The 14,831-nt window shown below is 36.6% G+C and overlaps 1 protein-coding gene across 1 annotated transcript in view; it reads left to right on the top strand.

Annotated features, from left to right (window-relative positions):
- Nucleotides 1-14,526: 14,526 nt before the first annotated feature.
- LOC113175177 (rho GTPase-activating protein 29-like) overlaps nt 14,527-14,831 on the top strand; it is a 63,800-nt gene continuing 63,495 nt past the window's right edge. Inside the window, 1 exon segment of the mRNA XM_077791464.1 lies at nt 14,527-14,707. Within this exon segment, the coding sequence (XP_077647590.1) occupies nt 14,527-14,707 (181 nt within the window).

Below are 14,831 nucleotides of genomic sequence, written 5' to 3'. Positions count from 1 at the left end.
CCCAGGTCTTCAGGGAACCTGGGAATTGTATAGCTCCAGCACTCTTGAAATTCTTTGCCCATCCTTTTGGAGTTTTGTCCTACACGTGTGTATCTTGATATTCAGCAAGAGAATTAAGGAATTCCCTATGTGAATTCCTGGAGATCTTCCTCCTTCCACATTCTCCCTCTTGTATCTGTTCTATGAAGTTCCCTAGAACTATGATCTATCTCTTAGCAAGACTGCCATACTCTGCCTGGCTTTCCCCTTTCTGTTTTTGGTCTGAGTCTTTAGGCAGAAAGTTGGGGAGATTGTAAGGCTTCCCTCATTTGCTTATGATTTTCTCTTTCAGGGATTACAATTCTGTGCTGTGTGTATTTCAGTGTCTGAAAACAATGTTTATTTTGTGTAGTTTTCTATTGTTTACTACCATGGAAGGATAAGCCTGGTTTTATTAATTCTTGCACTTGGTATATATTTTTTAAAATATATTTTTAGTTGTAGATGGACACAATGCCTTTATTTTATTTTATTTATTTTTAATGTGGTGCCTGGGATCGAACTAAATGCCTCATGCATGCTAGGTAAGCACTCTGGCCCTTGATATATGTTTTAAGGATTTTTTAAAAATACCAATCACTCTTTTAAAAAATGTCTTTATATCAGACACTAGAAAGGCAATATGTCAATCAATGGAAGGGTAACTGATGTGATACAGCAATTTGTATACGGGGTAAAAGCGGGAGTTCATAATCCACTTGAATCAAACCATGTAATATGATGTGTTAAGAACTATGTAATGTTATGAACGACCAATAAAAAAAAATGTCTTTATTTTTTTATGTGGTTCTGAGGATCAAACCCAGTGTCTCACACATGCTAGGCAAGCACTCTACCACTGAGCCAAAACCCCAGCCCAAGGATTTTTTAAATCTAGGGATTTGTTGTTCCACCTGTTTTCTTGCAGCTTAATTTGTTGAAGAAATTTTGTTTGTCCAATAGAATGACCCACAGTCCTCATTTTGTGTGTGTCATAATTTAACATGTTTCTCTGTCCTAAAGCTTACAAAGTGATAGTTGAATCTAGAATAGGTCTCTTAACCTTTGGTACTGTTAACCATTTGGGGCTGATAATTCTTTGTTGAGGGTGGGGGTTCTCCTGTGCATGTAGACTATTTAGTAGCATCTTTGGTCTTTCCCCACTAGATGCCGAGGGTAGAAAAAAAAATCCAAACAACAAAAAACCCCAAAACAACAAAAATCCAGGTCTCTAGACTTTGTCAAGTGTTTTCATAGTAGATCCATGTTGTCCTATAAAAAGTAGGTTACCTAAACTACAAAATTAACAATATAGTTGATGTCACCACTGCAGATTAAAAGATCATTCAGTCTGGAACCACACTTTGAAGAGAATGCATGAATGGGATTTTAGGAATATTTAGTTTAAGGCTGCACAGAATGGCTGACTCAAAAGCAATGTATAGAGGATGTGAATTTCCATTTGAGAAGAAAAATACTAGAGACAATAATAAAATAGTAAAAACACAAGTAATTTCTTTTCAATTATGGGTTGTTTCCAGAAATGTTTTTCTGAGACTTGTTGAACAACTTAAGATTTTGGGCTTATGCAATAGATAAATGATGGGGTTTTCTTTTGGAGAGGCACTTTATAATTCTATTATAAACCAAGAATTTTGGACTTGCAGAACAGTTATTATTTCAGTAATGCAGTTTTTATGCTTAAAATTGATTAGCATGATATAAAATTACTTTAAACGCAAGTCAAGGGAGATTAATAAAATAATCCTTTTAATTTAAAAGTGAGCTGGAAGCTGTGCTGCATGCCTGTAATCCCAATGAGTGGGGAGTATCATAAGTTCAAGGCCAGCCTCAGCAACTCAGTGAGGCCCTGACCAACTTAGTGAGACCCTCTCTAAAAATAGAAAAAAAAAAAAAAGGGCTGAGGATGGCTCTATGGTACAGCACCTCTGGGTCCAATCCCTCGTACCAAAAAACAAAATAAGTAATTTAGGGACTGGGGCTGTGGCTTAGCAGTAGTGAAGTTGCCTGGCATGTGTGAGGCATTGGGTTCAATTCTCAGCACCTCACATTAATAAATAAAATAAAGGTCTATCAACAACTAAAAATATGTTTATATATTATAATTATACATATATATTTAAAAGTGAACTACCATTTTTGATTAAAAGATCATTCAGTCTGCAAATGCCGTCATTATCCCAATGGAGGATGACGGGTAATATATTTTTTAAAAGATTTAAGAGGAGGATTGAGATTGAAAGACATATCAAAATGTCTCTTTAGATAACCCTACTTATAATTTAACTGGTGAATATTAATTCTTCAAATACCTTCTCTGTCAGGTTTGACATGTAATACTTGGCTGTTTGAGGATGCTTTAAAGGCAGATCTGTTGTGGAAGGTGTTGAGAATAACCTGGAGCAGATATAGTGGCAAACTTTGCTTCCTTGAACCCTTGAGGATTGCCCTCTATCTGGCGATTGACCTTCAGAATCCTTTCCTCTTTTTCTGTTGTATCCTTCAGTTTTGAGTCATCAAAACTGGTGCATCATTCCTCTAGTGGTATTTGAAGAAATGTTCGTTTGGGGGTGTCTTCAGTACTATTAGTGCTATTGATTTTGGTACAGATATGTTTAAGGCTTAGTGGGTAAATTTTAAAAAATCAAGTCTGAAAAATAATTGTCAAGCCAGGTTCTATTTATCATTTCCAGGGAATTTAAGGACTAATGGGCTTCATTTCCACCAGAAATTTTTGCATGTGAGGAGGTTTCTCCTTCTCTTTCTCTCACTGAATGGTGTCTCTCTCTCTCTCTCTCTCTCTCTCTCTCTCTCTCTCTCTCTCTCTCATATATATATATATATATATATATATATATATATATATATATCACCTGTTTGTCTATTCTTTATCTCTGTCTCCATCTTATTTTCTCTTTCCCTGCCTTCAATTTTCTCTGTATCTTCTCCTGTCTCATTTGGTCTATTTCATTCTCTTCCCTTTTCCCTTTGTAATTTTCTCTTCTTTTCATACCTCTGTCTCTATTTGCTTTTCTCTCCCTAACAACCCCCCCCATTCCACCCACCATTTATTTCTCTTCATCAGGAACTTGTTCTTGATATTGTTAATGACATAGCCAGTTTCATTTTAATCAGGAACACCATCCTCTTTATTAAAGGGAATGGTGGATAAGTGCAAAAATAATTAATGCAATTTAAAATAGGCTTAATAGGGTGTTTGGGGTTAAGGAACTTCTTCACATTTTCTCCAAAAACTTTATTTATGAATTAACTGTGGTTGCTCCACTCCAGTCCCTGATGATTCCTTTATTCTTATTAGTTTGCCTCAATTCAGGCGTCATAAGTTTTCATAGTGAGAGTGTTTGGTAACTTTATTTTTCAGTGTCATTAAAAGGATGTTTGGTTTGGAGGTTTCCTGAGTTTTTGTGGCTCAACCTTGGTATTATTGTATTTTTGGTGTGAAGGGATAAGTTGTGAGTGTGAAAAATCCAGTCCGGAACTCATATGGAAACCAAAGAGCCTCATTTCTATCTTTTCCAAGTAGTACCCCAGGGACCAAGTTTGTTTTATTTTCTCAACACTGTTTTTCCTGTAATGGTTCTATTGGTTAAGAAGTGTCCTGTTTGTCAGTGAGTGATTTTTCCTATCTCACCACCCCAACTTGTTGGCTTTATCATGCTGGCCTCCTTTTTGTAACTGTGGAGTCTCTTCCTCCTTTTATTTCTTTTTGCCTTCACCTGCTACTGCCTTCCATCATTTTATCTCTCTCCCTATGTGTACACCCCCATTTTCTTTCTACTTCTCACACTCCCCCGGGTCTTTTCAGTTTCTCCCTATAAGGTCATTTGTCTCTGCCCCAGCGTTTTGTTCCCAGACACACTATCCATTTCTGTGTTTTCTGACAGTAGTTCCTGCACTGAGATAAATGGCATTGTTTCTTCAGTGAGGAGCTGGATCCAGGAGCTCTTGTGCTTGGTGGTGGTGGGGATTAGTTTGTATAATCATTCCATAGTTGTTTTTCTCTCATTCTGAGGTGAATTTTGAGAGCGAAGATGGAGAAAGTAAGATAGGCCTGCGTGGAAAGTGCTACCGTCTACTGTGGGCAGAGTAGTGGGCTGGTTTCAATTTATTTATTTTATTTTTTTCTTTGAAGGGTGAGGTCAAGTTTGAAATTGTTCAAGGTTGAGCCCTAATGACTGATGAACTTTGTGTCTCTGTTTATTATTTTGACACTCTTCTTCAGGAGAGATTTCGCCTCTTGCCTTTTAGAGGGCAGGATGTTACTTGCAAAAGGCAAGAGCTAAGCACTCCTTCCTTTTTTCTCTGTCCTTGACTGTCTCTTTTCTGTCATTTTTGCCCATTCCTCTGGAAGGGTGTTGGGCTATGTGGTGTTGCAGGTTACCTCTGTAGTGCCGTTTCTGGGTTCTTCCCCTCCCCTGGGTTGCAAAGGGGGGATAAAGTTGGTCCAAAAAGCACCTCACAAGAATAGATTGCTCATTTGAGAACACCCATTACCTGGATCCAGTCATCAGGTGACTTTTCCCTAAGACTTTCCATCTGTAGGCCACTGCCACCGCATCCAGCCATGGTGGGGACTGGATCAGGCAGTCTCACAGGTGACAGCCAGCCAGCCTGCCAGCGATCCACGCGCGCCTGCCTCTGCCCCGGCTCCGCCCCTACGAGCGCTGGCCAATGGCTGGTCTCTGGGGGCGGGGCGGTATGCGGCAGGGGCGGGGCGTCTGTAGCCAGGCGGCAGGGAAGGGGGCCTTTCGTGGGTGATGGGGGCGGCACGCTCCAGCCCTCCCCAGAAGCAGGGCGGGTGGAGTCCTCTGCCCTGAGCATTGGACAGGAGTTCGTCCTGGATGCAGGATTGCGCACCAAGGAGTGTAGGATGGTGGTGCTCGCTCTGGTGCTGGACTGGGTTCGGGACTGCACAGACAGCCGCCAGCCAGTTGCAGCCTGGGGTCCGGGTGGCAACGGCGCTGGCCCCCCCAGAGGAGGCTGTGGGCGGGCCACGGTCCTCCGGGAAGAATTGAACCCAGGTGACAGACGCCCACTAGCGGTGGACGTCACGAGAGGGCGCTGTGGGAAAGTGTGGACTTTGGTGAGCGGTGAGCAGTCTGAGCAGGGCGGCTGTGGCAGCCGCGGTCCAGGGATACTCAAGGACGGATTTTACTTTTCCTTCTTGGTTTTCAGGTCTTCACATCCGTCTTTCCCACTGGATATTTTTTGGAAGTTTGGTGGCATCTCCTGAAATTTCATTCTGATTAGTACCTAGGTAAAGAAACTAAAACCCTGTATTCCCTATTTACTTTTTCTTAACACACTTCACCTCATCTAGACCTTGGTTGTTTATTATTTTGGGCAGGGAGGGGGCCCTAAAGGTGCAGGGACACCCTCCTTGACTTTCTTGTGAGTGCCTCCTCTGTTGCATCTGTATCCCCCCCCACTTCTCTGTCCTTCCCTTGTTACTTGTCCCTTCTGTTTTCATTCTCCTTTTCCCAACCATGGCCCTAGGGCAAGTCGTGTGGTTGCAGAATTGAAATTGATAAGCTGCTACAAGGAGAGCATGACCCTGTGAGTTGGTTGCCCTGCATGCCCCAGGACCCTGTTAGTGATCAAAATCTGGTGTTCCAGAGGCTGCCCGGCTTCTGTGGAAACCAGGTGGACCAGGACTGTCCTTATCTTTCAGGTGCTGGGTTTATCTCACTTTTTCATTATTATCCCTCTCAAAGACCAAGGACTGGTTCCACACTGAATCTTTTGGATTTTTGAATTCACTGAGTTCTTTGGATCTTCTGGAAGAAGGGAGGAGTGTTAGGTGTTTTGTGAACATCCCAAGACTGTTTCAGAACAGCAGGCAGCTTTTTGTTCTATGTTTGCCTTTTCCTTGGTAGGTTAACTTCACCTCCTTATTGAGTTTGGGAGTAGGCGTCTCTATCTTCATGAAAAAGAATTCAAAATTAGATGTGAAGGTGAGTATTTAGGATGAGTAAATAAGTCACAGCACATTATAGATGTGTGTCTCAGAGATTTAGATCCTTTTTTTCCCCAGTGATTTCTTTAGGCAGTTTCCCAGAAATACCTACTTAGAAATGCTTCCTTACTGTTAAGAACTGTGTAAGTGAGGAACTGTGACACTTAAGCCTCATTAGGTTTACAATACATATAGCTCTGGTATCATGATTTTGATAAGACTTTTAAGAGTGAATTTGAAGAAAATAAGATAGGCCCAGGTAGAAATGTTTCAGTCCAAGTTGGCAGGATATCCAACTTTGGCTGAGATGAAGAAGTCACTATTCAGTGAAGGTATGGTCACTCCAGCTCCCTCCACCTCCCTAAAATAGAATAATCTCTCAATTGTCATCACCTTCACCTCCCACCTGTAAAAGCCCTTGACCTAGGAAAGTGGGCTTTTAAAAGTGTTCTTGGTCCCAGCGGGTTAGAATTACCATTGAACAAAGATGACCCAGAAAGTATCCTGGAAGGATTTTGATTCCTCTCCATGGTAATTTATTCAGCATTCACTCTGAAAATTTAGTAGGCTCTCACATTATGCTAGACAGAGTCTCTGTAGAACCTTTCCGTTTATTGAGTGGCAGTATACAATAACAACAACCACAAAAAAATAGAGCACAAGGCATAATATGGGTTACCTGAGAGAAGTATGAGCAGTGCCCTATGGAAAAATACAGGGATAATTATTTTCAGTGGAGGAAATGAAAGGGCATTTTGGAAGAAGTTGTGTTTTTGTGTGAACTTGAAGGTAAAGAATAAGTTTAATAAGCACAGAAGGTAAAGGGTCTTTCCTGTGCAGAATTTCTGGATATCTCTAATGTATACCAGGATGTCACTGATCCAGCTTAGATGTTTCTGCTTTGAAGCTTTGAAGGCTATTTTATTTGCTGTTTGTTTTTAATTTCCCATTCATTTTCAGCATGGTGATGAGCCACACACATAAAGACACATTCATGTGTGTAAAGAGACAAGGGGGTTTAAGAAGGTTAGGAGCACATTCTGGTCTTTTTGTGGAAGTGCTTTATTTATTGTCTTTACTATTATGATGATAAGTAAATGAGCCACCTTGTTCATATAGCAGATATTCAGCAATAATGCCTCCCTAGATAAGAATTTTATTTTTCTTGAGGAATGTTTCAGGGTGTGTTGCTGAGAGTTTTCAAATGTCATAGTCTTCCTTTTTATATTTTTTGTGGTGCTGCAGATTGAACCAGGGCTTCAAGCATGCTAGGCAAGCACTCTACCACTGAACTACACTCTCAGCCCTACAGTCTTCCTTTTTTTTTTAATTTAAAAAAATAATTATTTTTTAGTTGTAGTTGGACACAGTACCTTTATATTATTCATTTTTATGTGGTGCTGAGGATTGAACCCAGGGTCTTGCACGTGCTAGACAAGCACTCTACTGCTGAGCCACAGCCCCAGCCTCCCCACAGTCTTCCTCTTAAAGGAAGAGGTAGGAGCTAATTAACATTTTTTTTTAGAAGTGTTAGGGAAGGGTAGGTTCAGTTTTAACTTCAGGCAGTATTCAGACAGAATCTCCCATAATTTTACTTATAATTTTTTAATCTAATATTCATTGAGTACCACCACGATGTCACATTTATGCTTAGCGTGTTAGAATTATGTATAACTGGCTGGCTTCCACAGGACATTCAGGGGACTCTAGGATTGATAGAGCCCTGAGTCACATATGTACTTTACTGGAGAGAAATGGGAAGGAGAGTGACGGAGCTTATGGGGATGATCTTGAGATAGCCCAGAGTAGATCTGAAGGTAGACTAAAAAAACAAAAACAATTTTTTATTATGGAAAATTTCAAACATGCATGAAGTAGGCCAAACAGTATAATGAACTCTGTATACAACCTCAGTTTCAAAAATTATCAACTCATGAACAGTCTTTTACTTATACTACCATTATAGATAAACCTCCATTATTTTGAAGCAAATCCCAGACGTCATCATATTTTACCCATAAAAATTTCAGAGTGTATTTCCCAAAACGAAGTTTTTAAATTAAATATAATATCAACAACATCCAATATTCAGTCATTGTTCAGTCAAATTGAATTATAAATCATTTTTTTATAAGCAGGCTGTTTGGATCAAGATCCAGATAAGTTCCACATATTATAATTGATATGATATAGACATGTAGAAATAAACATATGATTTATTGATGTATAATTTACACATAATATACACTCTCTCTAAGGATACACTTTGCATTTTTACAAATGTAATCATCATCATAATCAAAATATAGAATATTTTCATTACTTTAAAAAGTTCTTTAATGCTCATCTTCAATTCCTCCCACACCTATGTACCATCCTGTACCTTGGCAATCAATTATATACTTCATTATAATTAATTAATTAACTAATTATTTTAGTTGTTGATAGACATTTATTTTATTTATTTTTATGCAGTGCTGAGAAATGAACCCTGTGCCTCACATATGCCAGGCAAGTTCGCTACCACTGAGCCACAGCCCCTGCCCCTACTTTTTATCACTAAACATTAGCTTTCATATTTGCTAGTATATCATGTACTTGCAATAATACTGTTACATATAAGTATTTTTTGGGGTGGAGAGGAATGACTTTGATTTAGCATAATGCTTTTGTGACTCATCAATGGTTTCTTACTGTGTAATGGATATTTATTGTTAAGTATAAAATAATGAGTAATAAAGTGAGCTATGTAATGGACTTCTTATTGTGTAATGGATATTTATTGTTAAGTAAGACTATACCACAGTTTGTTTATCCAATCAGGGATGCTGGGTTGTTTATAGTTTTTGACATGAAAAATATTCCTGTGAACAATTTTGAACAAGTTTTGGAGGGAGTGTATATTTTCATTTCTTTTGTGTATACAAAATAACAAGATTGCTGGGTTGTATGTTAAATGAATATTTGAGTGTTTAAGAAACTGTCAGGGACCTAGTGATGTAGCTCAGTAGTAGAATTTTCCTAGTGTGCACAAGGTCACCAGGATTGGATCCCAGTATAAAAAAAGAAAAGAAATGAAACTGTCAAATTGTTTTCCAAAGGTTTTGTGGACCTTGTAGAACAGTGTTGTAGTACAGTTATAATAGTTGTTCATCTTTATTAACATTTAGTATTTCAGTCTAGCTGAAATTAAAATTTCTTGTGAAAATTTAGTGGTCTTTCAGTTTAAATTTGTAGTTCCCTAATTTAGTGGTCTTTCAGTTTAAATTTGTAGTTCCCTAATACTAATGATGTTAAGCATTGTTTCATATGTATTTCTCAGTGTGTATCATCTTTTATGATGTGTTTGTTCACTTTATTATTCATTATTTTATTTATTTATTTGCTTTCTTATCATTGATTTGTAAGAGATTCTGAAGTAATTTAGATACAAACCCATTGCCAAATATATTCTCTCATTTTTTGGCTGTCATTTCATATCTTAACAATGTCTTTCAAAAAGTAGAAGTTTTAAATTTTGTCTGTTTGCCAATGTTTTCTTATATGATTCTTGTTTTTTTTGCCACTGAGAAATCATTCCCTGCATTATTTACTGTGTTTTCTTTTAGAAAAAGATTCTCTTTTTCTTAGAGAACCAGATAGTAAATATTTTATTTTAGGCTTGCAGGCCACATACTGCCTCAACTTACTCAACTCTGCTGTTGTAGCTTAAAAGCGATTATATACAATACATAAACATGTTCCTAAAACATCCTTTGTTTATAAAAATGTAAGGGTTATGTCCTTCATAACCCTGAATTCAAAGACTGATAGTGTTAGGTTGTATGTTTAGTTGTGTGGTACCTGTTAAGTTAATTTTAGAGTTGACTGAAATAAGGGTTGAGGTTCATCCCATCCCCCACAATATATTATTTCAGTACCATTTATTGAAAGACCACAGAATTACTTTGGCACTCTTGTCGGAAAATAGATTGACTAAATACATGAGTGTCTACTTTTGAATTCTATTTTATTCTGTTGATGTGCATGTCTCTTCCTCTCTCCACACTCCCCCTTTTTTTTTGTGGTGCTGGGGATTGAACCCAGGTCCTTGTGCATGTGAGGTAAGTACTCCACCAGCTGAGCTATATCCCCAGGCCTCTTCCTCTCTTCCTATGCTAATATCTTGCACTGTCTTGATTCTTGTAGCTCTATAGTAAATCTTAAAGTCAATCAGTCTAGATTCTCCAGCTTTGTTCTTTTTCAGAATTTCTTTGGCTATTCCATATCTTTAACATTTTCATATAAATTTTAGAATCAGCTTGTTAATTTCTGCATAAAAACCTGCAGGGATCTTGGAATTGCCTGAAACTGTATATCATTTTGAGAGAAAAAATTTTTTAGAGTATTGAGTTTTGCAATTCTATTAATGTGGCATACCTGTCAGTTTATTCAGTTCTTTCATTTCTTGCAGTAGTGTTTTATAACTTTTAATTTGGGATCTTACACATGCTTTATTCAACTTATCTCTAAGAATATCTTGTTTTTTGATGGTATTATAAATGGTTTTTAAAATTTTGTAGTTCAATTATTTGTTGTTAATATATTGTAGTGTATTGACTTGTATTCTGTGACCTTGCTATATTCATTTATTGGATGTAGTAGCTTATTTATGAGTTCCTCAAGACTTTTTTTTAGGAATACAGACATGTCATCTCATTAAAATGCTTTCTCCCTTTTCAGTCTGAATGCATTTTATTTTCAATCTACTATACTGGCTAAGCCCTTCAGTAACAATATTGATCCAGATTCCTAAGGGAAAGCATTATCTGTCACCATTATGATGAATAGGTCTTAGTTTTAAAAAAATTTTTTATAAATGCCTTTTGTGAGGTAGAAGAATTTCCATTCTGTTCTGACTTGCTGACTTTATCATGAAAGGGCCTGGAATCCTGTTAGATATTTTTTCTGTGTCTTTTGAAATGGTCAGATAGTTTTTCTCTAGTGAATGTTAAACTTTTGCATCCTGGGACAAAGCCTTCTTGGCCATGGTGTTGTTGGGTTTAATTTGCTAATACTGCATTGAGGAACTTGGGCTCAGTTTTCTTGTAGTAATGTCTTTGTCTGGCTTTGGTATCTTTTCAGTTTTAAACATGAAAAGAAGTAGAATAATAAAATTAAAACATGAATCATAATATTGATTAGAGGTAGAATACAATCTGTTTTAGTACAGAGAGAGAGAGAAAGAGAGAGAGAGAGAGAGAGAGAGAGAGAGAGAGAGAACAGATTTTGCTGTCTTATTTAAAAATTCTCAAGTTTTTTTTTTTTTTTTTTTTTTTACAATTTTGGGTTACTAATTTGACACAGTTACTTCAGGTCTTCTGATAGGTGAGGTGTTTTATTTCAAACTTGTCTTATGTCTTTAACTTTTGTAACATCTTTACCAATAACAATGACCAGTTGCCTAATTTTACTAAATTTAAAAGCTGCCAGAGGTAAACAATGACTTTGATTAAGTAAACTGCAAAAGTGATAAGATTTGTTGGGTTAATCGCTCTTCAGTTAGTGATTTACACAAGAGCTGCCCAAATAAGGCACTTGAATTTTTTGTCAATTGTTTATTTCTGTTGATGGCAAAAATTAGGTGTAATAATAGTGCTAAAACATGATCCGAGGTTCATTTTAGAAATTACATATTTAAGGATTAACATTAGATAGGCTTGAAACTAGTTTAAGTGTAGAAAATCTATTTTAAATAACTTTGAATTAACAAAAGAATATTGAATAAAGGAACTTTAAAAGCTATTAAAAAGTATTGGGGGGGGTGCTGGGGTTAATGCTCAGTGGCAGAGCACTTGCCTCGCACATGTGAGACACTGGGTTTGATCTTCAGCACCACATAAAAATAAACAAACAAAATAAAGATATTGGGTCACCATATTTACAAGGAACATAATAGAAATACAACTTTTATTTATTTTTTTGGTAATTTTGCCTTCACTTGGCTTCATTTACTTTTTTTTTTAAGAAAGATAACATTTTAGAGATAGATTTTTTAAAAAGTTTTCTCTTTGAAATATTGCAAAAATCCAGAGTTATTTTTGTTTCTGTAAAAGTCGGTTCTAACTATATTAATTTATGTTCACTGTTTCTGCAAATTCATGATTCATTCTGCAAATAGTTTTGAGTAGTTCATTCTTTCTTTGTAAAGCACTGTGCTGTGAGCAGAGAACAAATGATTAACAACCAAGACAAGGTCTTAATTTCTTTAAGATTCTAGTCTAAATGGTAAGATTGAATTATCTATTTGGACTGTGGTAAGTGCAGTGATGAACAGTGTAGGATGCTGTAGAGCATTGCTAGGGGTTCTGTTCTAGTTTGGTGATGGTGGTTATGGGACCATGGGAGTAGTGCAGGAGAGTTTCTCTGAGGAAGTGATCTTGGAGTGAGATTAGAGTCAGTGATTGAAGAAGAAGGAATATTGCAGGCAAGTGGATCTGCATGTAGACTGGACCCCCAGTTGAACAATAGGTGTTTTTCAAGCTATAGTGTCATGACCCTATTGCATGTATGAAGCCAATTTAGTAACTTGAAATCAGCATTTATAAAAATGAAATTGAATAGAATGAAAAAATTCTGAGTACATCTTCTGGATCCTTAGCTAGAATCTGTATTACGAAAGATTCTTACACATACCACACACCAACATTACATACTAATATATATATATATTAATAGTCATGATGTAAAACTGTTTCATACTGTGGGTTAAAGTAAACAGATACTGTTAGAAGAATGAAAAGGAGGTGTATGTGGCAGGAATGTTTAGAGCCCAGGAGTGTGATGGTACTGCAGAGGCAGGCAAAAGCCATGTGTCTCAGTCTCACCGAGCATAACATTTTTCCTTTGGAAGGGTTTAAGCAGAGAAATGACACCATTTTGAAATGGTCACATAGTTTTTCTCTAGTGAATGTTAAACTAAGTTTGCATCCTGAGACAAAGCCTTCTTGGCCATGGTATTGTTGGGTTTAATTTGCTAATACTGTATTGAAGAATTTGGGCTCAGTTTTCTTGTAATGTGTTTGTCTGGCTTTGTATTTTTTTTGTTTGGTATCTTTTATGTTTGAAAAGTTTACTTACTACATTTATAATGGGACAAGAATGGTTGTGGAATGATCAATAGGAAATTAGTGCAGTAGCTCAGGCAAGAAATGACAATTCACTAGTGTGGGAGAGGCAGAAATAGAAGTGGACAGACTAGAGAACTGTAATCACAGGGATAAACCAAATCTGTGGAATTGGGCATGGTGTAATAGTACATGATACAGTAATGTATCTTACAATGATTAAAACATTGCATAAAACTTTCTACTGTTAATTCATAGGAGTCCTTTGTCATTTTACATTTTGAAAGTATCCAAATATTTAAGACAAAATATTTGAAAAATCTTTTAATGATCATGCTTGTGCTAATTCCTCAAGTTGTTTCCTTTTTTATTTTAAGAAATTTCTAAAAATTGGGTCTTTTAATTCTGGAAAGTTAAAATAAGGATGAAAAAGAAACTAAGATTCTCTTGAGTCCCAGTGGGCCAGGAATAGGTATTTTAACATAAAAGTTTCTAAATTTTGTGATCCCTTTTAATCTTCACACAAACATGAGAGTAAATTGTGTAAGTCACACATTTAGAAAATATTAAAGCCAGGATTCAAATCTAACTTTTTAAAAATTCCAAAACATTGTCTTTAACATCCTTAAATTACCAGAAGTATTACTCTGATAATATGACATTTATTTGTTTAGTCAGGATACATCAGATTAAGGGGCATCCTTAGAACTTGCTTTCAACAAAAATGTTCTTTATGAAACTTAATAACCCAGAATGTCAGTGTGTGTGTGTGTGTGTGTGTGTGTGTGTGTGTATCTCACTAGAGAAAATAACTGTAATTCAACTACTTTTATGTGCTCAAGGTATACTTCTATACTACTGTCTCATTTAATTCTGTAAAATAAGCTCCTCAGGTAGGTGTCGTCAGGATGTTTTTCTGATTTTATAAATAAGCATACTAAAGTGAAGAGATGATTAACAGCTTCTGAGGTCATATAGTAAATGATGGAGGAGGATTTTAAACAACTTTTACAATTGAAAAATGTTCTATACCTTAGGAATTTAGAGAAAGTTAAGGCAGATCTAGATTTAACTCAAAGTTCATCATTTAGCAGTTGAGAGCATAGACATATTTTTAAACCTCTAAACCCAGGTTCCTCATTTGTGAAATGAAAAGAATGATAGTTTGCATATTGGGCATTGTCAGGATTATAAATACTTAATAAATGGAACCCACAATTCATAGTACAGTGTTTTATTCGTTTGTTTTTAAAAATTAAAAATAGAATACTAAGGTAGACTGTGGGCAATTTGTGAAAACCTGATATGTTTCCCTGGCTGATGTAGTATTTGTGTTTCATTCTTTTTTGTTTTTGTTTCTTGCCCCATTAAGGATTTCAGTTTTTCTGACTTTTAAATAAGAGGATGATTGCTCACAGAAAGAAGAAGGCAAATAAAAAGTCTGTTTCAGCATCAGGCCAACTTTCTGCTGATAAGTCCATAAGTTCCAACTTAGCATCAAGGAAGGACTACATCAAGGAGGTGTTGAATGATATCAGCGAGGTCACCCACATGTTACAATATTTCAAGGAAGCTATTCTTTCTGGTTTGTTCACTGTTTTCTCTTAGCATACTTACTGGATAGGTTGTAAAATTTTAAATGCTAGCCTCTCTACAGATAAGTGTGTACACAATGGTAAAATTGTTCTGTTTCAGTTATTTTATGGTTA

This window comes from Urocitellus parryii, chromosome 11, assembly GCF_045843805.1.
Source record: "Urocitellus parryii isolate mUroPar1 chromosome 11, mUroPar1.hap1, whole genome shotgun sequence".
Lineage (NCBI taxonomy): Eukaryota > Metazoa > Chordata > Mammalia > Rodentia > Sciuridae > Urocitellus > Urocitellus parryii.
This window is presented reverse-complemented; position numbering and strand designations above follow the sequence as displayed.